Source organism: Ctenopharyngodon idella, chromosome 18 (genome assembly GCF_019924925.1).
Source record: "Ctenopharyngodon idella isolate HZGC_01 chromosome 18, HZGC01, whole genome shotgun sequence".
In the NCBI taxonomy this organism is placed as follows: Eukaryota; Metazoa; Chordata; class Actinopteri; order Cypriniformes; family Xenocyprididae; genus Ctenopharyngodon; species Ctenopharyngodon idella.
The window spans coordinates 7,596,334-7,620,793 of record NC_067237.1 but is presented as its reverse complement, the minus strand read 5'-3'; the positions used below and the strand labels follow the sequence as shown (position 1 = coordinate 7,620,793).

Genomic DNA, 24,460 nt, shown 5'->3' with positions numbered 1-24,460 from the left:
TTCTCTCTGTATTCCTCTATTTCATCTTTGTCTGGAGGAATTACCATCTTCACTACAAACAAAGACATCCACAATGTGTCAGCCATCGTAGAAGACACCACTACCTCCAGCAAGGTACAGTCAACTGGAAGCACAAGAGGCTCTGTCTGCCTGTTTCAAGAATTTCATACAGTCCTGTCAGGATTCTGGATACAGGATTCTTCACAACCATGTTTTTTTCTCTAAATAGGTGACTCTGCTTTACACCGAGGGTGAATCGGATTCATCAAACTCCTTCAGAGTGGACAAAGCTGTGAGGAAGGTGATGCTGCACATCACTGGTCAGCTTACACATTGTGAGCTTGTCAGTCCCTCAGGTACGCTAACGCAGAGAACTACTGACCAACCAAACAGTCAACCAAGCAGACAAATGCTCATCTGAACATTACATTATCTAGGGTCATCAGTGACATGCAGATAAGCCAGTAACTTGGAGGTGTTTAATGACCAGATTAGCTTCACATACCAAGTCGCAAAGACCACACTGCCATGCATTCGTGTTGAACAACATCAGGAAAGTCAGGAAAGTGATTGCTGTTTATCTGAACATTATCACGTGGTGACAATTATCTTCAACTTTGGATTGCGTACATACAATAATAATAATAGCATGCAATACAGTACATACAAACACTTACACGAAAGCATAAACTTAAGACACTCCTAAACACTATATATAAATATAATGAAAGGTAGAATGTTTTTAGGTTAATCTTATGATGTCATGCATCAAACAGCTGATCTTAAGAGCATAAAGTAATCTGTTCTTAAAGGTTATACCAAGGTAAACTCAAAAATCACAGCCAATAGTCAATTAACTGACTAAACTAGAGTGAAGCTAGAGCAATGGAGAACTCTCACTTGCAACGTTGCATGTGCTCAATGCTCAGTCTTAGGCCTCCATGTGTAACTCATCCAGTTCTACTCGCACCTCTCCGAGCGGGATTCAATACGGCGTCTCCTGCATGGGAGGCAGGCATGTTAACAAGGACCCTAAAGACCACAGTCTCTAGCACCAGTCGCTAGTGAGCCTCTTGAGACTGGCAAGCAAGGTTTACTCACACAACTCTTCTTAGCTGGCCTCCGTTACATTCACCCTCTAAACCTCACTCGCATATGGGTTACGGCACCAGCGCATCCCTTCCGGTTCTACTCACACTGCTCTGAGCGAGATTCGAACAGGCATCTCCAGCATGGGAGGTTTGTGCGTTAACAAGGACTCTAAAGACCGCAGCCTCTACCGTCAGTCGCTAGTGCGCCACTTGAGTCTAGGGGAGTGTGGTTTACTCACACAGCTCTTACTAGCTGGTCTCCATTACACCTATGGCCTGAGACTGCCAAAGGAAGTGAACACCAGGGTCTCAGCACATACAGAGACCCCAGGATACAGTGCAAGCTGACCTCTAGGGCCTATTGCAGAATGTTAGTCTGTCTGTGTTAGTCAAAACATGCAGTTCAGGAGGTAGGGGGACCTCCAAAGACAAGTTTCCAAGTTTCCAATAACCATACAAAGAGGGCCCAATCTTAATGTTCACTGTAGCTTGATGGTGGAATGATTCAAACAGCTGAGTCCTTCTCTAACTTCATTAAAACACCTAAAGACAGAAGTATCCCTTGAGCATTGGACTTACAAGTGCTGATGCACTTTGTCTTAAAAAAAAAAAAAAAAAGACTATTCTCTCTCTGCTTCACTCTGTATCACCTACATTTCGGTACTATCTTGTACTTTTCTAAACGATTATGGAACTTCATATTCAGCCACGTCACATGTTACAGTCTCCCCAGGATGAATCACTTACATTATAGTATTCCTCATTTGTAAGTGGCTCTGGATGATCTGTCTTATCTATCTCAGGTGCTCAACAATCTCTTCCTGGTACTGATGGTCCTCTGGCGATGCTAGACTCATCTAAGGGTCTATACAGAGTAAGCCTGCTGCCTCCACTAGAGATAGGTATATGGCAGCTTTCGATCAAAGCCATTGGACCAACTACATTCAGCATCCTAGGTAAAGATGCCAGTCTTAACTTAACAGAATTAAGTTAGTAATAAAACTAAGTAACAAAAAAAGACATCTTTAAGCCTAAACACACATTTTTATGCTATTTTATGCTATTCTATTTGTTGGATATGACAAAATGTGTTTCAAATTTCTTCAAGTTTTTCCAAGTTGGCATTAACTGATGTCCCCTAGGTGATAGCAGCTTGGACTTTCTGTACTATTTTGCAAAAGAATCCAATGAGACACATCCAGGACTAATGAAAATTGAGGGCAGCCCTATAGCAGGTCTTTCTCATTGTTCCGAGCCATTTGTGTAATGTTGAATTTTGTTTACATTTTCATTGTTGTTGAGATCTATACACTTCAAGTGATTATATGAATTCTTACCATCACATTTCTTCTTAGGAGTCCCTGTGTTTTTAGTGGTTGCAGTGACAGGCCTCTCACCCAGTGAGGAGGCCTCATTCAGTCACATGACTCTGTTGGGACCCAAAGGGGAGAGCATGCAGAAGGTATTGCTGAACTCCTCATCTTCTCATTGGTCTGGAGAGGAGTTAGTGGGCTATATGGACTCAGTTCCCAGGATGCCATTCACCATGCGTCTCTCTGGAAAGGATGGAAGGGGGAACCTGCTCGAAAGAGTTTCCACTGAGATGATTCAGCCGACACACGTACAGATACAGGTACTAGTGAATTTGAAAATAATGTGCTGGCAAAATGTAAAACAGCAAAATGAAAAGTGCTCCTTGTCCCCAGGTGCTCTTTGCTCCCCAGCTTCTCCCAGGTCACAGCTCGACTGTGCTGTTTGAAATATTTAATCATGGTCCCAACCGTCACTTCAGTCTTTCAGCAGCAGATGACCTTGGGTATCTTTCCCATCAAGACCAACAAAGGTGAGAACGGTAGAAAGAAAGAGCCAGTTAAATGACCCTAACCCCAACATAAGAGATCTACCCAAAGACTGGATGTTCATCAGTAGTTTGGCCGGAATATGAAAGTATATTCATCTTTAACTAGAGATGTTAGATATGTCCCTCACAATTATTCATTTTTTTAGGCTGTTTATCGGTGTGAGGAGCTCTGTGAAGAGGGAGGTTGAGCTAAGGACCCCTCATACCGCTCAGACAGGGAGGGCAATCACCCTGACTCTGACTGTTCAAGCAGAAGACTCACCAGACTCAAACTATGCTGTGGTACACCTGACAGTGATACCAGAGGTAAGAACCATCACAATGTTATATAAAGAAGAAGGTCCCAAGTTCAAGTCCTGGCTGAGGATGTGATGATATTTTAACATCTAATACAATGACTTTCATGCATTTTTAGGTGTGTCTTAAGACTCACTTTTTGGGTCTACTGTCTCATATGTGAACTAGCCTGTTACATTAAACATTGTGAATGTTTTTAAATGTGGTCTTGTGACAATTCCAGGAGCCTGACAAAACTCCTCCGGCATGTTCTTCTCTGCACGTGGAGTCCTCCTGCCCCTCTCTGTGCTCTCAGGGTAGCTGGAAAGTCTCACTAGGTAGCAAAAGACAGAGGTCAATCTGGACTGGCATCCATACAGCTGGCACAAGGAGAAGGCACCCTCATTCTGTCTGAAGTGGCTACAGAGGGACACATACAGTATTCCCCACAACTTCATGAAGAGACCACAGAAGGAGTCCATCTCCCTTTGCTAAAGCCACAAAAGGACACCTCAGAAATCAGTAATCACCATCTTGGAACAGGAGCTGAACATGTACGTCTAAGGCTAGAGGGAATCCAGTTAGTTAATGGGGATCATCCAGTAAACATCAGTGAATGGACTAAGGGGAAGCCTGTAATGATGAGTTATTCTTCAGACTGCTGTGCCCCTCAGGCAGAGATAATATTGTGGGATAGAGCGGGTAATATGAGACGCTGTCATCTCATAGCCAGTCAGCAGAGGGCGTTACGAGAAAACAACAGTGCGCACAGTGTGGAATTTACTTCACTGCAAATTCTCATGTTGTGGGGTCAATTAGCATTGAGCATTATCTATGATCCCAGTTGAAATTTGCTTGATTTATTGTTTATTATGCAACTCTATGTGGACACAACTAGTTTTACACATATACTAGTACTTATCATGCTTTAATACTAGTAAGCCACACAACAACAAAAAAAGGAAAAAGATTTGTCACTCAGGGATGGTATATTGTTAGCTCTTCACAGGACATGTGTATTATTATGGCAGAAAGACAACATTTTAGTACAAGCAAAAATTTACAAGTAGGTCTAATTTAATGATTTCAAGTTTTCACAATTTATAACGTGCCAAATGGAGCTGTGTGTGCAATCCACCTTTTATTTTAGCTGCAATAAAATGTATTTGTTTTTACATTGGGCATATGTCTGTTCTTACCCCCTTGGACATTAATGAAACATAATGTGGCATGGCCCAGAGAGAGAAAAGAAAGAAAATGCCACAGTATTTATGGCTATGAAATCCCATTGTGATACTGAGATCAGTTTATGTGGATAACCTCAACTTTCGTTTCCAAAAAAGGGTAACTTTCAGGGTATGTAAGTAGTCATAGCTACTTATTCTCTGAATATAACCCTGCTCCAGAGCTTAGTTTTACTGGTTTCCTCAGAGCTATAACCTGTTAAATGTTCCAGCATAAACCAGTGTGAAATCTATATTGGTCCTGGCTGATTTATGCTGGTTAGAGCTGTAATAGTGCTGTCGGACCAGCATAGACATGCTGTTCTCAAGCACAACCGAGCTGGTGTATAGCTAGTCCACCAGCACTCTCGCTTCCCATGCATAACATTGTGCTGGTGACCAGCAATTCTGGTTCCCTTTGATACGGTTTACTTGCATTGCAGTTACTGATGCTTATAGCAAATACTGAGGCCTGATTGGTTCACATCTGTGCACCGGCATAGACAAATCGCATTTGGCAGACTGCCTATACAAGTCATGCTGAAAGTTATTTTTGTCAAAATTTTTCTCCTTCAAGCACGAAGATCATCTCGCTTACTTTCCATAGAGAAGAAGCCTTTGAACAAGCCTTAATCAGTGGATTAACGACGCTTCGACAGCTGCAGCTTATTCAGCGTTTCTCCCCTGCAGCCATCCGGCGATTATTCAAAGAGCAATTTTCACTTCTAAAAGAGCAAATTTAAGCTGCGTTTGTTTCAAAATGTCATGCCACGAGTGTGGCTCATGCAGGGCTCCCCTGCATCCCTTGGATGAGCACACCGAGTGCATCGCTTGCCTGGGACGCTCCCACGCCAAGGCTGCACTCACAGACCAGCTGCTCTCACTGCGAGAGCATGAGTCTTGCTCTTCTGTGCTCATGGATCGCTTTCTTTAAGCTCTCTGTTACGTCAGTTTTTTTTTCTTTCTTTTTTTTTTTTCAGATAAGTAGCCTAATACCACATTCGTTATTTAATGCTATAGATTGTTGTTTTAATTGAGATTTAAATAAATAAGCACAACAAATATTAGCTTTATTAGCTTGCTTTCACTTTATCACCAAATGCACTGTTTACGTTCACTTAAGACATAAATGAATTTGTTTTACGAAGATACAAAGACGAGTATTTTGACACATAAGTGTGTGTATTTGACTGTTCAAGCCCAATAAGATAAGTACTCGCGCGCTGTATGAGCAGCAGCTTTATGTGTGTTCCAAGTGTGTGCTCTAACTGTGCTCAGAACTCGTCTCTCAGACAGCGTGCACATATCAAATGAGCACTGTTTCGCTGCTTACTGCACGTGAGCAGTTTCAAATCACTTGTTCTTAAATTGCAAGTCTTAAAATTGCATTGTTTCTTGAGACAGAGTAATAACTCCACACTGGTGATGACATGACTTTGGCACTGAAGTCTGACATCATCAATTTGTGATTGGTTGGTGAGATCTGCCTATTTTAGTGACTCCAGATCGAGTCATAGAATGTGATTATCAGCAAATATCGATCTGCAGCCGTTCGATCGGAGCATCTCTAGTATACATGGCAGCTATTGCAGCATACCACACTCCTTTAGCTTGCCAGTTAGTTGGGAAAAATTACCTGGTGGTCAAGTTTCTCACAGGGGCCAGGGGGCTGAACCTGCCTCGCCACAGCACAGTTCCATACTGGGATGTTTCCACAGTACTGAGGGCACTCTGAGGCCCTCACTCACAACACCTTACCTTCAGCCTCTCTCGCTAAAATCTGCCCTTCTGCTGGCTCTGGCATCGGTCAAGCGAGTTGATGATCTGCAGGCTCTTTCAGTGGACGCATCCTGCCTCGAATTTGGACCTAATGACAGTGGTGTCTGTTCAATACTCACTTCGGTGTGTGTGCACTTGGATGGGTGAAATGCACAAATTTCGAGTATTGGACACCATACTTGGCCACACGTCACTCACTCACTCACTTTAAAGTCATCCTTAGACCGCATCAAGGCTCAAGGTTTTTCCCCCCATTGAGAGCACAGGTTATAATGCTCTCGGCTCTCCCCTCCACCAAGAATGAGCCGACACCACACCCAGTTTGCCCGGCCCAGGCCCTTAGGGTGTAGATCAAGCGCTCTAGCCAGTTCCAACAGTCAGAGCAGCTATCCGTGTGCTTTGGAGACTTTGGAGTGTCCACATTCTGTGCAGTGGCCAGCTGGTCCTCACCATCCACCTTTACTATGTTCTAGACGTCTCTGCTCTTCAGGCACAGATATTGTCTGCTTAGCCTGTCCCCAACTTCCGAGGGCTTTTATGAAGGCGTCATGCCCCATGGGCTCCTGCTCCTGACCTGAGCCCGTCTTGTCGGACAAACCTTTCAAGTCGTTATCTCTCATGTAGGCTGTCATGGGGCCCTTTGTCACCAAGCGCCCCCGGGAAAACTGAGTTTTCACCATAAGCATCAGTAACTGATGCAATGCTCATTCCTGCTATCTCAGGGAACCAAGGTTACGTTAGTAACCAAAGCGATTTTTCAGCAGGGTATTTGAAGTTTACAATTTAAAGTTACAGACAATTTAGCAACAGGTAGTTTTCAGTTTATGGCATTTCTATGGTATCCGCAAACTGTGATAGTCGTAAAACTAAAGAAAGTGAATTGTTTATAACGCACACATGATCCACACACGATCAATATGCTTTCTCAAATGGTAGAGCTGTCCAAAACAATCACATTACTGTAGCTATACCCATTAATAGACACAGTATTTCCTTGAAAATAAATACCAGCACAGCTCTACAACAACCATAATAAAATGACCCTTCACAATAGATAATGCTTTAAAATGAACTCTGTTAGAGAGTTAGCTACTTGTGGCAATTTATCTGTTCAATAAAATAACTCACCTGTTGAGTAATAAAAACGCAATCTCTGCGTCGCTTCCACAACATTTTAAATCCCTCAGTTCTTGCCATCTCTGAAAATCCAATTCAGTGTTCATTTTCATTCTATTACAAGCTCTGTCACAGTCTCTTTTTTAAAATTCCCCAGAGGTTTGAGATTTAGCTGTTCCATGTCAACATTTCTTGCTCATTGTGACAACTAACCTGTGCCACTCCCACACCATACATGTGTCAAAGTAGCTGGAGCAACTTTTCTTTATTTACGGATGTGAAGAGACACACACAGGAGAGTGCATATGTGTGCAATTTCCCGCGAAAACCATCCTGACAGGTCTAAAATATAAACAAAAAAGGCATACCATAATGAATCAGGGTAAAACAATCCTTCTTTCATGTTTTGAAAGAAGGATTGATGTATTGACTCATTATTTACATTTTGTTTATTTTGAACAAAAAGAAGTTCTCTTTCAGTTGGTCATGTTCAACGTTACGTCAGAACATTCTGACAAATGGGTCTCACCTGTTGGTGTGATGGTGTATTCAGCGGGGATCACTTAAAAGAGCTCTTGCTTCCTGTTCAACTGTGATCTCCCCCTGTGCGCTTCAGCAAAACTGCAAGAGCTATTTTTTTCTGAAAGAGCAGCATGGGTGTGACACTGCGTCTTTCTTTAAAGATGTCATTCCGCCCGTGTGTTTCTGGGTGTGGTCAGTTTCTGGCTCCGTCTGACAGTCACGAGCGCCGTCTCACGTGTCTGGGCTTTCAACACGCTGAGGCTGCATTCGTAGATGAGTCATGTACCCATTGTGGGAAGATGACCATCACGGTGTTGCGATCGAGACTCAATTACCTCAGACGAGGTAGAGTCCCCTCTGCCATACCCCAATCTAGTTCCTCTTATCGTGAGAGGGCTACTTTGGCTGATGGCCAGGGTGATCTGAGGGTGACTGTGTGAGCTTCCTCAACGAGACCACTTCCTCAAGCCACACACCCCTCTCACACGCCACACACCCCTCTCACACACCACAAGCTGTGGAGCTTCCGGGTGAGCTTGCTGGTCCCTCTCATCAGGGACCTAGCATCTCATTCAGCTCTCCGGTAGATGACCAAATGTCGATTGCTGCATCACAAGGCAGGCTTGAGTCCTTGGGAGATGAGGATTCGGCTGCGTTGCCTCCCTCTGGGACGACACTCATGACAGCGTTGCCCAGGTCTGATCCTTAGCTGACAACCATGCTTGCCTTGGCAGCTGAGAGCCTCGAGCTTGAGTGGAACCCTCCACTGTGTCCTGAGCGCTCAAGGCGAGATGATTGGTTCCTGGGGGCTGCACGTGTTGATCGTCAGCATCCCCTGCCAGTTCCTTTCTTCCCGGTAGTGCATGAGGAAGTCACCAGTTTGTGGAAGGCACCTTTAACTGCCTGAAACCGTTCTGGGGCTACCCCCGCCTTCAATGGTGGAGCGGCCAAAAGGTATGCGGGGATGCCCCCAGTGGAGCGCTCTGTTGTGATGCAGTTGTGTCCTCAGAGCGCCTCCACCTGGCGTAGAGATCCCAAGCACCGGTCCAAAGTGTGTAAGTTCTCGTCCACGCTTGTGGGCAAGGCTTACAGAGCTGCAGGCCAGGCCGCTTCTGCCTTGCATGCCATGGCCATCCTCCAAGTACACCAGGCCAAGGTGCTCATCGAGCAGTGCTGACCCAGGGCTTATGCAGGAGGTGTGCACTGCTACCAACCTCGCTCTATGGGCGACGATGGTCACTGCCTCCTCATCGCTGAGGGCACCCCCCTGCAGCCTTCTCCACTCCCGCTCAGCTACAGCAGCAGCCTCCACCCATCCTGAGATGGGTGACACAGAGTCAGAGACGTCAGCTTTCCAAGAGATGGTAGCAGGACCACTCCTTCCTCCGGAGGAGGACCGGGGAAGAATCCTTTGTTTTCCTTTTCTTTCTGTTCCGCCACTGGCCTCTTGGCCGGCGGTACCCAAATTCTCACAAAGAAAAGCTGTTTCCTCTACCTCTGGGTCCCAAGAGGGTGCAGATGACAGTAGGCGAATACCTCGCCGCTCTCGTCCCCCTCTTCCTTTGTCACCAGTAGTCAGAGGCGGCCCGAGAACGGCAAGCCTTCTTATGCCCCCTCTGCCATTACAAGGAACCAGATGAGTGTATGCACTCCGCCCTCATTAAGGGATGCTGGGCCTACCATGTCAGGGCTATCTGTTCCACCTCGCTGGTTCTCCCATTCGGGTTATCCCTGTCTTCCCGCGTCTTCACGAAGGTCACGGAGAGGGCTCTTGATTCACATTTAGCGAACAGGGTGTTCGCATTCTCATCTCGACGACTGGCTGATTCTGGCTCACTGTCAAGAACAATTGTGTGAGCACAGGGACCTGGTGCTCAGACACCTCACCCGTCTGGGCCTTCGGGTCAACTGGGAAAAGAGCAAAATCTCCCCCGTGCAGAGGATCTCTTTTCGGTATGGAAATAGACTCAGTCGCCAAGTTCATGCAGCTTATGAGCGAGCGCGCTCAGTCGCTGCTGAATTGCCTGAGTCAACTTGAGGTCAAGAGAGTGGTCCCACTGAAACTATTTCAGAGGATCCTAGGGCATATGGCATCCGCAGCGGTCAGGTTCCTGGACAGGACCCCTACTTCAGTGGCATGTCAATTGCCTCGAGTTGCTAACAGTACGGCTTGCTCTGCACTGCTTCAGGGCCCTGCTGAAGGGCAAGCACATTCTGGTCCAGACGGACAACACTGCGACCGTAGCATACATCAACCGGTGTATCTACGCTCCTGTTGCATGGAGCAACTCACCTAACACATTTGTGTACGTAGACAGAACTCAGTGCTTTAGGACCTCAGACCAGCTCTCTGTCTGTTTTGGAGGCCAGCAGAAGGGAACGGCTGTCTCCAAGCAGAGGTTATCCCACTGCATAGTTGATGCTATAGTCTTGGCTTACCAGGCTCAAGACCTGCCATGCACCCTAGGGGTGAAAGCACACTCAACCAGGAGTGTCGCTTCCTCCTGGGCGTTGATGCCTCGATAACAGATATTTGTAGAGCTGCAGACTGGGCGACACCTAACACATTTGTGAGATTTTATAATCTCAGTGTAGAGCCTGTGTCCTCCCATATACTTGCCCCTTCTAGCCAGTAAGTAGGACCTGCTCAGTGTAGGGCCTGCTCAGCTTGCTGCGCCATTCCACTCCACGGACTGGATGCGTGCACTATTCTCCTCAGGTGAGTTCCACAGTTCAGAACCCTGGGTTCTTCCAGCACTGTTGATGTCTGGCACCTGTGTGCATGCCCAGTCGGTCAGCCCTTGTGCCAGACTAGGTGCCTCCATGTGTCATGATTCCCCCTCTGGGCAATCCTACGTGTGTATTTCCACAGTAAGCCTCCTTTGGTAGCACGTGTCTTTCCCTTGGCAAGACTACTCTTGCTATCTCTGACATTGAAACTTGTCCACCCTGTTGGCTGGGTTACCTCAGAGATCTTCCATATGTATCACCGCCTATGCCAGTTCATATGTGCTTTGTAAGACCTCCTTCTGTCGCATACCTGCCAGGTCACATGTGGATCACTCATTGCAGCAAAGGATTTGCATCCTTTCTTCATGGTTTGCATGGGACTCAAACAAGAGGAAGAAGCCCTCAAATTCCCTGAGAATTGCAGCCACTGCCTGGTGCTTCCCAATAAGCACCAAAAGCTTAAGGTGGATACTGCATAGGGCGGAGGTGACAGTGCACACCCAGGGGACACCTCAAAGTGCTATGGACTAAGAGAGGAATGTGTACTGTATGATAGTAATCTAGCTCTAGAATGCAGCTTCTCTCTGTCCTCTTTGCATGTGCTAAGTACATGAAACACTGCTGTGGAGATTTGCTTGACCTAAAACAAGACCCTTGTGGGTCTTGAAGTTAAGGACATGGCAGCCCCCTGGCATTGGGTGACCCCGCACCATTGAGTTTTCAATTGCCAGACACCTTAATCCCGCTCAGACACATTAATCTCTGCTCACCCCTCCTCAGCAAAATGGATTGATTCTCCGCTTCCTATTAAGCTTCAGCTTTGGCTGTTAGATCCTTTAACATCTCCTCTTTGCTCTCGACATACCAGGATGAACTGTCATACATTAATGATTTGATTCTCCATAATGCCTGTTGGGCTGTCCAAGCCAGCAGGCCTGGTCAAGCTCTCTTTAGCCCTGCCATTAATTTGATGCAGCAGCGCTGTGACAAATTAAAAAGAACAAAGATGACGCTTTCAAACTTTGTCTCCCCAGGAAATCTGTGCTATGCCATACATGGCCACATGGCCATCTAACCTTCCTCATATGGGCCATAGGCCACCAGCTCAACAGGGAAACAAAATAGCTGATTCCAGACAACACAGAACCACAGCTGTAGCACATATCAATCGCCAAGCAGGATGCACTCCTGCAGACTTACCCTGGTTCTCTGAAACATCATTTGGAGAAATCCACCACTCTTGCTGCACGAGAAGCAAATAAGCTTTCTGAGGGAAGATCTTTTATGCAATCAGGTGTTAGGCGGGTTCCCTAACTGTAATTGTACATGCACTCCTGTCTGTCAAGCCAGACTTGGCGCAATTAGATGCTTCTGCAGAGGTTAGGTATGGATACCTTTCCCATAGGTGAATCTCTCCACTCGATGTTTCAGAGAACCAGTGTTACGAACAGTAATCTATTGTTACTCCTTGGTTAAACGTTAAATGGAAGCACTAGTTGGCTGCATGAATGTCTTCCTAGACTCGAGGCTGTAGGTTTTACATATTGATTAACACTTTCGCATGTAAGTTTAAAATATTCTGGCTGACCCCCCAGCGTGAGTTTTTTCAAGGCGACCGTTATTTAGAACGTATCACTTTATTGTTTCCATGGTGACGCGTCATTGCTTGTCACATAACACACCACAGCGCTGTATGACTGATGATCTGCTTTTATTTAATTTTTCCTTTTTTATTCAAAATATTCACAAATTTGTTAGCTATAGCATGAAATATCTGATATTCTGATTGTCAAATTTGTGCAAGTGGATTTGTTTTGCTGTTTACACACCTTTATGATGATCGCATTAATTGAGCCATATGCGCGATGGGCGCCGCCATGTTAGTTTGCGCCACACAGAGAATCGGATCTGTTGGATTTAACAACACGTGAATTCATCCACTTCTCCCGAAATACATGAAAGTGAGTCGGTGAACTGGGGAAGAATAGAGTAAACTTTAAAGTTACTTTCACAATGTGTATCTGATATGAATAAAACGTGTCGTCTAATTATAATGGGAAGGGTTGTTATTTCCGCTTCTATAGACATCATTGTGTATTATACAAACTCTAAATATATTGTTTTGTTAGTACTCATGTGTATTTAAATGTCTGAAACCTAAAATAAACATTATTTGGTTGAAAACACTGCATATATGTGATATATGAAAGCGCTGTGCGCGTCCGTCTCTGGTTTAGCGTCAGCCAAAGTGCGCAAGCACATTTGAATTTGGCAGTTGATCACGTGAGGCGCTGAACGTTCTAATCACACCAGTGTGATCGTACGCTCCTGGGGCCAGCCAAGACTGATCACACCGGTGTGATCGTACGCGTCAAAGGGTTAATCAAACCATGTTTTTAAAACTAGCCATTTTGCATTATTTCACTTAGTCAAGTTATTTTACTAATTTGAACCTACTTACATAAAAATATAATTTTGTATCATACTGATTTACTAAATTTTGTTTTTCTTTCTTTCTTTCTTTTTTCTCTAAAATAATGTAACTGTGGTTGTCAGTTCAGCTGGGGCGGATCAGTCAATGAATAGCTTGATTCATATGTATAAACTTTTAACTAACCAGAATTCAGTACTTCTGTACCACCACTGCAGAATTAGGGCTGCCTGGACCTTTGTGGAACCGTATGAAAACTGTGTGGAATGGACAGAATAGATGGACAAATAGAGGAGAGAGGGCACTGGGGTAGTAAAGCAGAGTTTCTTCTGGCTGTGGCGGGGAATGTGATTGGACTGGGTAATGTGTGGAGATTTCCTTACCTCTGCTACAAGTATGGAGGAGGTATGAAACCAGCAGTGAACTAAATATGCAATACATTCATGGATTTAGAATTCTTTCAGTGGTATTATGTGTTATTGTACTGCTGTGTTCTCAGGGGCATTCCTGATACCCTACATGGTGTTTGTTGTTACCTGCGGGATGCCTCTGTTCCTACTAGAGACTGCAATGGGACAGTACACACAGGAAGGGGGCATTACATGTTGGCATCGCCTCTGTCCACTGGTTGAGGGTGAGAGTTGTAGAAACAACACATCTCTTTATAAAAGATTTATACTTTTTTAATGAAATTGTGTTAATCTTTTTGCATGCAAACACTTTTAATGTCATGCAGTTGTATACACGTCACAGTGGCAAAGAAACACTCTGTTTTACAGTGTCTGTTACATATGTTACATGCACTTACTCCAGTAAAATCAGTAAATTATGAATAATTACATGCAACTAACCCTAAACTAAGTCCTATTCCCAATCCTAACCCTATAGAAAATATATGCTATTAATTAATATTACTCAGTATTTAAATGTATAATTACACTGTAAAAAACCTTTAAATAGTGTGACTGAAACCATTTATTTCATTATATCAGCTATTTCCTTTTTTATTTAAATGAAGAATATGAACATTTGATCCAGTAGAAAACGACTTCAAAAGAAACCATCTGGTTTAATAAATAATCAGTAGAAAGAACCAAAATTCAAAGTGCATATAGTGTAAGAGCAACAGATATTCATTTGCACTGGGTAAATCATCCTTTAACTCTCTCATTAATTTTCTCTTTTTGATTCTCTTCTAGTCAGTGTTTCTGTTTGCTTTCGTCAGGTATTGGCTATGCAGGACAACTGATTCTTCTGTACACCTGCATGTATTACATCATCATTCTGGCATGGGCGCTTTTCTACCTCTTCTTCTCTTTCAGCTCCCAACTGCCATGGGCCAGCTGTGACAACACCTGGAATACAGGTGATAATCTAAATAAATAAATAAACAAAAGTAACATTAAAACTATAAACAATAAGTGCCATCTGATGAATATCTCAATATTTTTTCTCTGTCTTAGATGACTGTGTAAATCTTGCTGCAAAGAATTTGACCATCAACCGGACATCTCTTCTTAATTCAACACCTGCAGCTACTGAGTTCTGGGAGTAAATAAATACACAAGTTGCAAATTGTGATACAGAGTCTTGCATGAACATTCTGCACTAACAAATTTTATAGTAATTAACCCTTATTTTCTGTTGAGATCCACTTCACTTCCTCGTTGGTTGGGGTCACAGGGCATATATATATATATATATTATTGTACATATTCTATACTTATCTACTGGAAAAAGGATATGCATCTCTTTTGTTTGTCATAAAATAAAGCTTATGTTTTCCAAAATAGTAACATTACTTGTTTGGGGTCAATCTGACCCCAGTCAGACCTCAAAGGATGTGTGTGTGTGTGTGTGTGTGTGTGTGTGTGTGTGTGTGTGTGTGTGTGTGTGTGTGGTTTGTGGACATTTTGTATTGATGAATTGGTACCTACCAAACTGACAGATAAAAACTTGTGAAAATCCATTACTGTCAATTGGGGTCAGTATCATTTGTGTGCAGTCGCTTGTAAGTGGATATCAGACACATTATCATTAAGTCAAAATTACATTTCTGAAAATATCTTTTCTTTAAATCTCAGGATAAAAAAAAAAAAATGATGATGGATATGTTTTTTCACTACTTAAAGAGGGTCTAGGGTCATATAGACCCTAAAACAGCAGGGTTAAGCAAATTAATTTTAAACTATGTTCATAACAAGAAAAGAAAAATTTGATGGGTCTCTCTCTTTACAGAAAAAGAGTGCTGGTGCTCTCTGAGGGTATTGAAGAGGTCGGTAAGATCAACTGGGAGATTCTTCTGTGTCTCATTGCAATGTGGATCATATGTTATTTCTGTATCTGGAAAGGAGTCAAATCTACAGGCAAGGTGTGCAAGAATGTCACTTTATTTATCTATTACTTTCGATAAAGTCAATATTAGTCCTAGTTATTGGTAAGAAATTAAATTAGCATTTTGTCACATTGCTCACATTGGTTTTCTTTTAAGTGTATAGTAGGTGTGCAGGAGAGAACAAATATCTTTCAGCTATGTGGCAGAAGGACAACAACAATCTCCATTGGTTACATCAATTGTTTCATTTTTTGGCATCAAATTAACACGTCCCTTTCTTGTGCCTGAACTTTAGGTGGTGTATTTCACAGCCACATTTCCTTATGTGATGCTACTGGTGTTGCTAATTCGTGGGTTGACTCTTCCTGGAGCTCTGCAGGGGGTTATGTTTTACCTGTACCCTGAACCGGCCCGTCTCACTGACCCACAAGTAATCAACCATCTTCCCTCTACCTGTATGGGTTATTTCCTATTTTAGTTTCATTTTCACACGGTTTGCTCTGTTCCTGTGTTCCTTAGTTCTCTAGTTAGTTTCCCTGGCTGTTAATTAGTTCCCACACCTGTTTCTGATCTACTTATTATCTCCCTGCTTTTTATACCCTTGGTTTCCTCAGTTTCTTGGTCCAGTAATGTTTATGTTTAGCGTTCTGTAGTTTTCCTCCTAAGATCTCCTGCGTGTTTGTTTGGATTATATGATTAAGAACTGTTTATTTTGGATTCTTCTTTTTTTCCTCTCCCCCCTCACAAATGGACCTTCCTGGACCATTCTCCGGAGGACCACACTGGTGACTTTTTAGATCTGGTGTGCCTAACAAAGTATCCGGACGACTCTCAGAGAATGGTCCTTGAGAGGAATTAGACATGAGGACTAAGCCTACCATCGTCCCAGAGCCTGAGCCCTGAGGAGAGTCTGACCAGGTGTGTGGCTGTGGGACTATTAGTGTAGTTCACATGAATGGAGGAAGACCCTGCCCACACTCCCACCACTGAGGGTGAGCTGCAGCTGGCCTCTGCAAACTGTTTTTATGATGACTTAGAAGAGGATGCTTACCTTAATCTCCCATCCCCGCTGGTCCCATCCAGCTTGAAGTCTCCTGTGTTTCCACCCAGTTCAGAGTCTCCTGCGTCCCCACTGGTTCCACCCAGCTCAAAGTCTCCTGTGTCTCCAGAGTTCCTGCTCAGCTTCCCTCTCCGGCCTCCTCTTCAAAAGTCAGACAGTTCACCAGCCCCACCTCCACTGGTTCCCTTCAGCCCTTGTCTTCTCCTCTAATGCCACTATATTTTGTGGATTTGCCTCAGGTCTTCAGCTTCGTCCAGGCAAGTGGATCCCCACCATTGATCCTGTCACTCCACCTCAGCCCTTCGACCTGTCGGCTCTGCCTTGGTTCCTCCCTCCTGAGCTCCACCAGATACCATCGTCCTTATGGCTCCACCAGGCTCCCTTGTCCCTCTGGCTCTGCCTTGCATAAATGTCATCATGTCTGTGCCATGGACCTCCAAGCCATCCACTTCGCTCCATTTCTCCACACCTTCGGCTCCGTCTGGCTCCGCCTTCCCTCCGGCTCCACCTCAGTTCTCAGGCACCCTGGCTACACCTCGGACACTCGTCACTGCGGCTCCGCCTCGGCCTTCAGGACCATCTGTGTCGCCCCCAGTTCCATCTGCTCTCCGTCTGTGTCCAGGGCTCCACATCGATCAGCCTTATCTCCATCGGTCAGCCTCGTGGAGTCAACAGCCAAAACCCCACACATGGCTCCTCCCTCCATTGACTCCACCATGGGCTTTCATCTTGGCTGCACTCTGGGTCCCTGCCTGGCTATTCCTGCTCCTGGCTCATCCCACGGTCATTGCCAACCTGGTTTCTCCCACCGTCACCTGCACTTGTCTCCTGCCCTTCCACGTCCTCCTCCAGAGCCCCCTCCCGCCTTCCTCAGTTGGACTGTGCGGGGATGCGCCTTCCCGGGGGGAATACTGTAATGCATATGTCCTGTTTTAGTTTGCTCTGTTTCTGTTTTCCTTAGCTCCCTAGTTAGTTTCCCTGGCTGTTAATTAGTTCCCACACCTGTTAATTAGTTCTACTCATTATCTCCCTGCTTTATATGCCTGTGGTGTCGTGCACTTTCCCAGAAGAAATGGATCCTCCTCCACCTTTCCTACAGTGAAGAGGGATCCGCTCAGCAGAAGAGCATGTTCCACAAATTTACAAAATTTCCCTCAAAGACCAACACAGAAAAGTTGTGATCTGATGTTATCGTTCATTCAGACCAGAATGATAAAATAAAATGAGTGAACTGTCCAGAAATTGGGTGTGGTGAGCCATGTCCAAAAACTCACAGGTGAGCTACCTGAGGGACCACTTGCCCTGGCAAAGGAGGATGAGACAAACCCTTGCTAGATCTATATTTTGCTTAGTCATTCTGTAACTCAGAGGAGCAGATAAGTTGGCAGGCAGAGACATGGATCTAAATGCAAGGGTTGTTTATTAAACACAAAAAGTAAAACAAGAACCGGGAAACAAGGATCGCAGAGAACAGGGACACGGGACCATTTACATAAATCCAGAGATTGAGCAAGAACAAGAAAAACAAAAGGGCTATATATACACAAGCACCTGGGAACAATCAGGACTAATCAACGGGAACTAAAAAGAACTAAAAAGATGACACCAGGATCAGGAAACCATCCAGACATGAAACAGGGAACAAACCTTACCTGTATCCCACCTCAATAGCAGCAAAAGTGTTTTACAATACAACATCATCACAATAAGTACATTGTACCTAACCTAACAATTTTTTACTTAGTAGTTAAACACCTAATATAACACTTTACCACAAATTAAAAAAAAAAAAAAAAATCATACATAAAAATAAACATAACAGTATCTAAACAAAGTTTTGTTTAAATCAATTAAAAAAAAAAAAAAAAAAAAAAAAAAAGTATTATTATATTGAAATTGAGGTGCTCTTTGTGTGTAGGTTTGGTTGGAGGCTGGAGCTCAGATCTTATTTTCCTACAGTGTGTCTGTTGGCACTCTCACTGTTCTTGGCAGCTACAATAAATACAACAACAACTGCTACAGGTTAGTATTGGTGCTTTCAGTAAAATTACAGTACCAAAGAATGAGCATATGAACGAGTCAACAACTGAAGAATTAACTATTTGTTATGTTGTACACTATGAGCGAGATGTTCTTGAAAATGTATGTATACTGCTTCTTGTAAAACTCAGCCAACAAATGTTAAGACGATATGTGTTTTTATATATGTCTATCAGGGACTGCTTGTGGCTTTGCCTTCTGAACAGCGGCACCAGTTTTGTGGCTGGCTTTGCTGTGTTCTCTGTTTTGGGCTTCATGGCCCAAGAGCAGGGCGTCCCCATTGAAGAGGTGGCAGAATCAGGTAATCCAATATTTCATAAAAACACAGGAGGTATTATAATACAACTGTAAGCATAATGAAATGTTGTAAACCGAGACTGTACTAAAGTAATGACTAAGAACACGGAAAGCTTAAAATAATATCTCTCTTTCTCTGTCAGGTCCAGGACTAGCATTCATAGCTTACCCTCAGGCAGTAGCTATGATGCCTTTCCCTCAGTTGTGGGCTGTTTGTTTCTTTATCATGATTATTTTCCTGGGGCTAGACACACAGGTATCAGATACACACGTTGTAATACCTTGAACCAAAAACTGCAAATGACTACAAATGTTTGTTTGAAATATTGAAAGAATGACAATATAAATTGATTCATCAAACAAAAATACATTGTTAAATATAATTGTTTAAACACTAATTTGCATGTTCTCTGAATGTGTTTCATATTTAGATTTAGCATTTATATTTGTAATTAAGAATATAATTACATGTAATAATTATATTTTTTAAATATAATTTTTTTTGTTAAAAATATATTTATTCTCACAATGGCGAGTTATGAAGTCCAATTCATGGGGGGGGGACTTCTGACTTCTTATTCTTATAAGAAGTCATAATTGTGAGATAAAAAAAATCGCAATTACCTTTTTTATTTTATATTTAGTGGCAGAAACAAGCTTCCATACAAATATGTGCAGAGTATCCCAAAAAATATTGACATGGAAAAACACAGGGTAAATACTGGAGTTCATGAACTGCAAACATTTTATTTAGAGTGATTTTCAGATTTGTGGACTGTAAAGACAAATCTGCAAATCCTTTGGGATCTTTTGGTGTTAGTTGTAAAAACAGCTTCCAGTGTGTTACAGGGACGGTGCACCTAACAATGAAAATACTGTCATCATTTACTCACCCTCATGTCATACCAAACCTATATGACTTTCCCGTTGAAGTTTGCTTCAATGGAAGCTGTCATAACATCAGTGATGGACCTCTTCCCTGCGGTGCTGCGCAAAGCAGGACGACGAGAAATTTTACTCCTAGTCTTCTGTCTCACTTGCTTCTTTGGACAACTCATCATGGTTACAGAGGTAAGAGGAGAGTGGGTTTGTGTGTGAGAAAGATTAAAATGAACAAAAGTTAAATATTTGTTACCTATAATTGCCTAATGTTCACCCAAATATGAAAATTCTGTCATCATATACTCACCCTCAAGTTGTTCTAAACCTGTATGAATTTCTTTCTTCTGCTGAACACAGAGTAAGATATTTTAAATAATGTGGGTAAACAAACAGTTTTTTTTCTCCATACTATGGAAGTCAATAGGGGATTTCGCACTGGGTAGTTAAAGGAACTCAGTTATAGGAACTTTCCCTCAGAGCAATTTTCCTGGTTGGATTCACATCGCAAATAGGAACTCTGAAGTGACGTAAGCCGGTTTCCGTGTTCACGGAGTAAACCGTGTGTTTACACAGCTTTTTGTGAAATTCGTGTGCCGGTGTGCGTATAGCATGTGTTCATCCAATCAACGAACCATATCGTCTCACAGCAATTAACACTCAGTAGTGTGTTGCATTACTGAATGATTCAGCATTTTGAAAGAATCGGTTGAGTCAGACAGTAAACAACTGCCTAATTCTTGAATAAATCAGTTGTTTGAACGAATCGTTTTATAGAATGAATCAATGACTCTAGACGGTTATTTGCCGCCACCTACTGGTGGTTTAATTTCATCCATTAAAAATATTTAAAGAATAACAATATTTAATGCATTATTTGTAGTTTTTCAGTGTACGCGATTTTTTTTTTATGTATTAATTTATTGATTCTAATTTATTGAACAAATATTTGAAATAAAAGATAAAGCATTCATTTAAGAAGATTCAGGACGATAAAGGAAAAAAATGCCCTTGTGGTAAATATCATTATTAAAGGGTTAGTTCACCCAAAAATTAAATTTCTGTCATTAAGTACTCACCCTCATGTCGTTCCAAACCCGTAAGACCTTAGTTTGTCTTCGGAACACAAATTAAGATATTTTTGATGAAATCTGAGGGTATCTGATCCACACATAGGCAGGAACGACATTGCACCTTTTGAGGTCTAGAAAGGTACTAAAGACATAGTTAAAACTGGCGATGTGACTACAATGGTTCAACCTTAATATTATGAAGCGACGAGAACACTTTTTGTGCGCAAAAACAAAACAAAAATAACGACTTTATTCAACAAATTCGTCTGTCCCCTGTCATACTGCTATGCTGTTTTCGTTGCAGAGCTTCAGTGTTTATGTCTGAACGTGGGTTCGTATTGGCCGGCTCCTGTATCAGGAGTCGAGATTGTATCAGGTGTGCAGGACTAATTAACAAACGAGTAAACTAACTAGAGAACACATGTTGGCAAAACAGGAACAGAACACAGAGAAAACAAAACCGTAACAGACTACAAGTGACAGTGTCATGATATGACGTAAATAAAATCGGATAATAGAAATTAACTGTAATTAAGCGAAACGATACCTATTCTGTCTACATGTAGTATATATTCTCTGACTTTATAGCCATCCTATCAGGGTTGCCAGGTTTTCACAACATAATGCGCTTAATTCCTACTGAAAACTAGCCCAAAACTAGCCCAATCGCGTTTCATTGTAAAAATCGCGTTCCGGGGTGGTTGAAAGGATATGTATTGTGAAAAGCACAATACAAATAAATGTGAATTGAATGGAGCTGAATGAGCACCTGTACAATTAATAAACGTGTATGATGCAACATAACCACCACAAAAAGTATACTGCATGTATAATGTCCTTTCATAGCGCATAGTGAACATCATTAAAGTATTTAGTGTGTTGCACATCCATCATTGCAAAACAACTGAGAAAAAAAAAAAAAAAAAAATTACAAATATTAAAAATTATATAAATTGATCAACTAACCATTCAGAATCGTCATGGTGCATTCTCAAAGTTATTCCTTCCACTGGAGTGTCTCTTTATTCAGTGTCCGAATCTGGTTCATGCTAGCAGGGCTGAACTCCATTATTTACAGTAGCAACCATATTGATTTTCTTTTCTTTTTCTGAGTATTCAAGGCACAAGCTGTAAGGCATAGCCCTCTTCCACATGATGTTTTATTAACAAAGTTCGGGAGGAGCAACGTTCAAATGATCTACCCAATCAGCTTAAGAGGAGGCCTATAAATATGTAGCTGACTCACCAATGTTCCTCAAATACGCATTCTTTTACTGATAATTCTGATTATTTGTAAGTGTGAACTCGTGAAAAGGGGGTGGGGAGCAGAAGCTCAATGATCCTATTCATTTCATTCAAAAAGCTGTTTCACTCAGATCAGATGATCACAATTTCTGTTTTATGCCAACTTTAAAAGATACACATCTGAAAACAGCATGTTTTTGCCTCCCCCCAAAAAGGTGTATTTATGGTATAATAAATGATCTGTGGGATATTTTGAGCTGAAACTTCACAGTGAAGTTTTAAAAGAAACCTATTTTAACTTCTAAAAATTCCCAGAGCTTTAAGATTGAGGGCCTGTGCAATTTTATTTAATTTATCTGCATTTTATATTTTTACCACCACAGTACTTTAATCTGGCCCTGGCTGTAATGGTTTATTGTGACCTGCAGGGGGGGATGTACGTATTCCAGTTGTTTGACTACTATGCCTGTAATGGAGCCTGTGTTCTATTCCTGTCTGTATTTGAGTCTCTGGCCATGGGTTGGATTTTTGGTGAGTCGAACACAGGCTACAGACCATAACATAATAAAGCCAACAGAATACACTGGCAATCCTGGAAAGCCATTAATGCTAATTCCTCTACACACCACAGGGGCTGAGAGAATGTTTGACATTATTGAAGACATGACAAAGTCACGCCCCAACTACATATTCATGCTGTGCTGGAAATACCTGACTCCTCTCGTGTCCCTGGTGAGTGTCTCTGCATTTCAAGCATCATTTTGGGTTTGTCTTGTCTTAATGGATACTATTTGGTTGTGAATTCCTGAAGCATTCTTAACCATAACCACTTCAGTTGTATTCAGCTCTTACTATCCTTTTTCTTTCCCATCCTTTTTCACCATTTCTCTTTTTCCTCTGTCCATTCACAGTTGTCCTTCATCTGTTCTATGGTGGAGTACCAGCCCCTGACATTTAACCGCTGGTATGTGTACCCGGATTGGGCGTACGCACTAGGCTGGTTACTAGCCCTGTCCTCCATTCTGCTGGTGCCTGCATGGGCACTGGGCCGAATGTGTGCTGAGAAAGGGAGTATGAAACAGGTGAGGATGAAAAGATGTTCATCCCTGACATTTGAAAAGATAAACAAGTCTCCGGGATCTCAGATGAGATCAAAACAGGGATGCAAATGTATAACTATTTAACTAATGCTAATATACTCAACTAACCAAGAGAATCTAATCTGCTTTCAAATTTCAGTTCTACCTAACTGTTGTTTCCCTGTATTTGTGTGTCTTGACAGCGTTGGCATCACCTGTGTAGTCCTGATACAGAGCTTCCTCTCACCTCTAAACAATTAGCTGAAATGAAGGAAACTGCTTTCACTGCAGAGATGGAAGACTTAGTCAGGACGAACACAGAGGAACATCAAAATGGACTTTGAAAGAAAAATGATTGTATTTTGTAATCAGTCTTTTCATTACTATTCTAGTAAATAAAAACCTGCAGAAACAAAGCTCAAAATTTATTTTTTCATCATAAGCAACAGGTAATCTTTCCTCAACACACAGGTTAGAGTCAGAGGATATGCCTAAACCAGGTTGTTTCAGACAAACTCTGTATTTCTGGTCTCAATTCTTTAATTCAGACTAAAAAAAAAAAAAATTAGGAATGTTTCTGGCTCTCATCAGGAAGTACTGCACAGTACACAGAACTTGTCTGTTTATTGTTTCCCCTTGTGACTTCCTCTTTGTTCTCACCTGTGTCTTGTTTTCCCAATTAATCCTTGTGTATTTAGCCCTCATGTTTCATTGTTTCCTGTTCATTGTCAGGTTTGGTCCATCTGGGTCTAGTTTATGGGTCTTAGTTCTTGGTTTTAGTCTTAGTTCTTGTTTCGTTTCTTGTTCCTGAGTTCCTTGTACCCTTGTGATTATTTTTTCATTAAATACATTGCATTTAGATCCTACCCTTGCTATCTAAAACTCATTACAGATGATTCTTCATTATAGAAGACATGACCCTATGATAGATCCAGCAGCTGAACTCCATAGAGCAGGGCTCTTCAACTCTTGTCCTGTAGGGCCAGTGTTCTGCAGTTTTTTATACCAATCCCAACTTAACCAACCCAACTGTAATTTGTAAATAATTCTGTCAGGGTCTGAAAGCTTAAAGGGTTATTTCACCCAAAAATGAAAATTACCCCATAATTTACTCATGTATTTACCCCATGTATGGCACTCATTTGCCATACGCATTCGACATATGTCTAAAAAGCGCTACCTTCCGCGACGTAGTACACAATGACATGACGTACTATGCGTTGTAACATAGGACATAGTGTACAACGTCATGTCATTGTGTAACACTTTTTAGACGCAAGTCGAATGCATATGGCTGTCGTGTCGGAAGCTCGTTATTTTACTTTATAAAGTTTTAAATAAGGATATTTGTCTTACACAAATGCATCAATTCATTTCAGAAGTCCTCTTAACTGACTGCCAACCTGGCTCCTGTCCACATGGG

General features: G+C 42.4%; 1 protein-coding gene and 1 pseudogene across 1 annotated transcript; both read left to right on the top strand.

The window, feature by feature from the left end:
* Nucleotides 1-451: 451 nt before the first annotated feature.
* Nucleotides 452-4,403, top strand: LOC127499901 (von Willebrand factor A domain-containing protein 7-like; annotated as a pseudogene).
* An 8,641-nt stretch (nt 4,404-13,044) lies between these two features.
* Nucleotides 13,045-23,453, top strand: LOC127499894 (sodium- and chloride-dependent GABA transporter 2-like). Its single transcript, XM_051870598.1, has 14 exons — nt 13,045-13,434; nt 13,529-13,663; nt 14,255-14,395; nt 14,493-14,580; nt 15,268-15,400; nt 15,660-15,794; nt 18,343-18,446; nt 18,641-18,765; nt 18,905-19,017; nt 19,695-19,832; nt 22,387-22,489; nt 22,590-22,690; nt 22,870-23,040; nt 23,241-23,453. The coding sequence occupies exons 1-14, from the start codon at nt 13,296-13,298 to the stop codon at nt 23,379-23,381; spliced, it is 1,767 nt and encodes a 588-aa protein (XP_051726558.1). The 5' UTR covers nt 13,045-13,295; the 3' UTR covers nt 23,382-23,453.
* Nucleotides 23,454-24,460: the final 1,007 nt, after the last annotated feature.

Coding starts and splice junctions, on each gene's coding strand:
- LOC127499894 (XM_051870598.1), top strand. CDS start 13,296: ATGGACAGAATAGATGGACAAATAGAGGAGAGAGGGCACTGGGGTAGT. Junction 13,435..13,528: donor CTGCTACAAGTATGGAGGAG/GTATGAAACCAG, acceptor CTGTGTTCTCAG/GGGCATTCCTGATACCCTAC. Junction 22,691..22,869: donor TGACTCCTCTCGTGTCCCTG/GTGAGTGTCTCT, acceptor GTCCATTCACAG/TTGTCCTTCATCTGTTCTAT.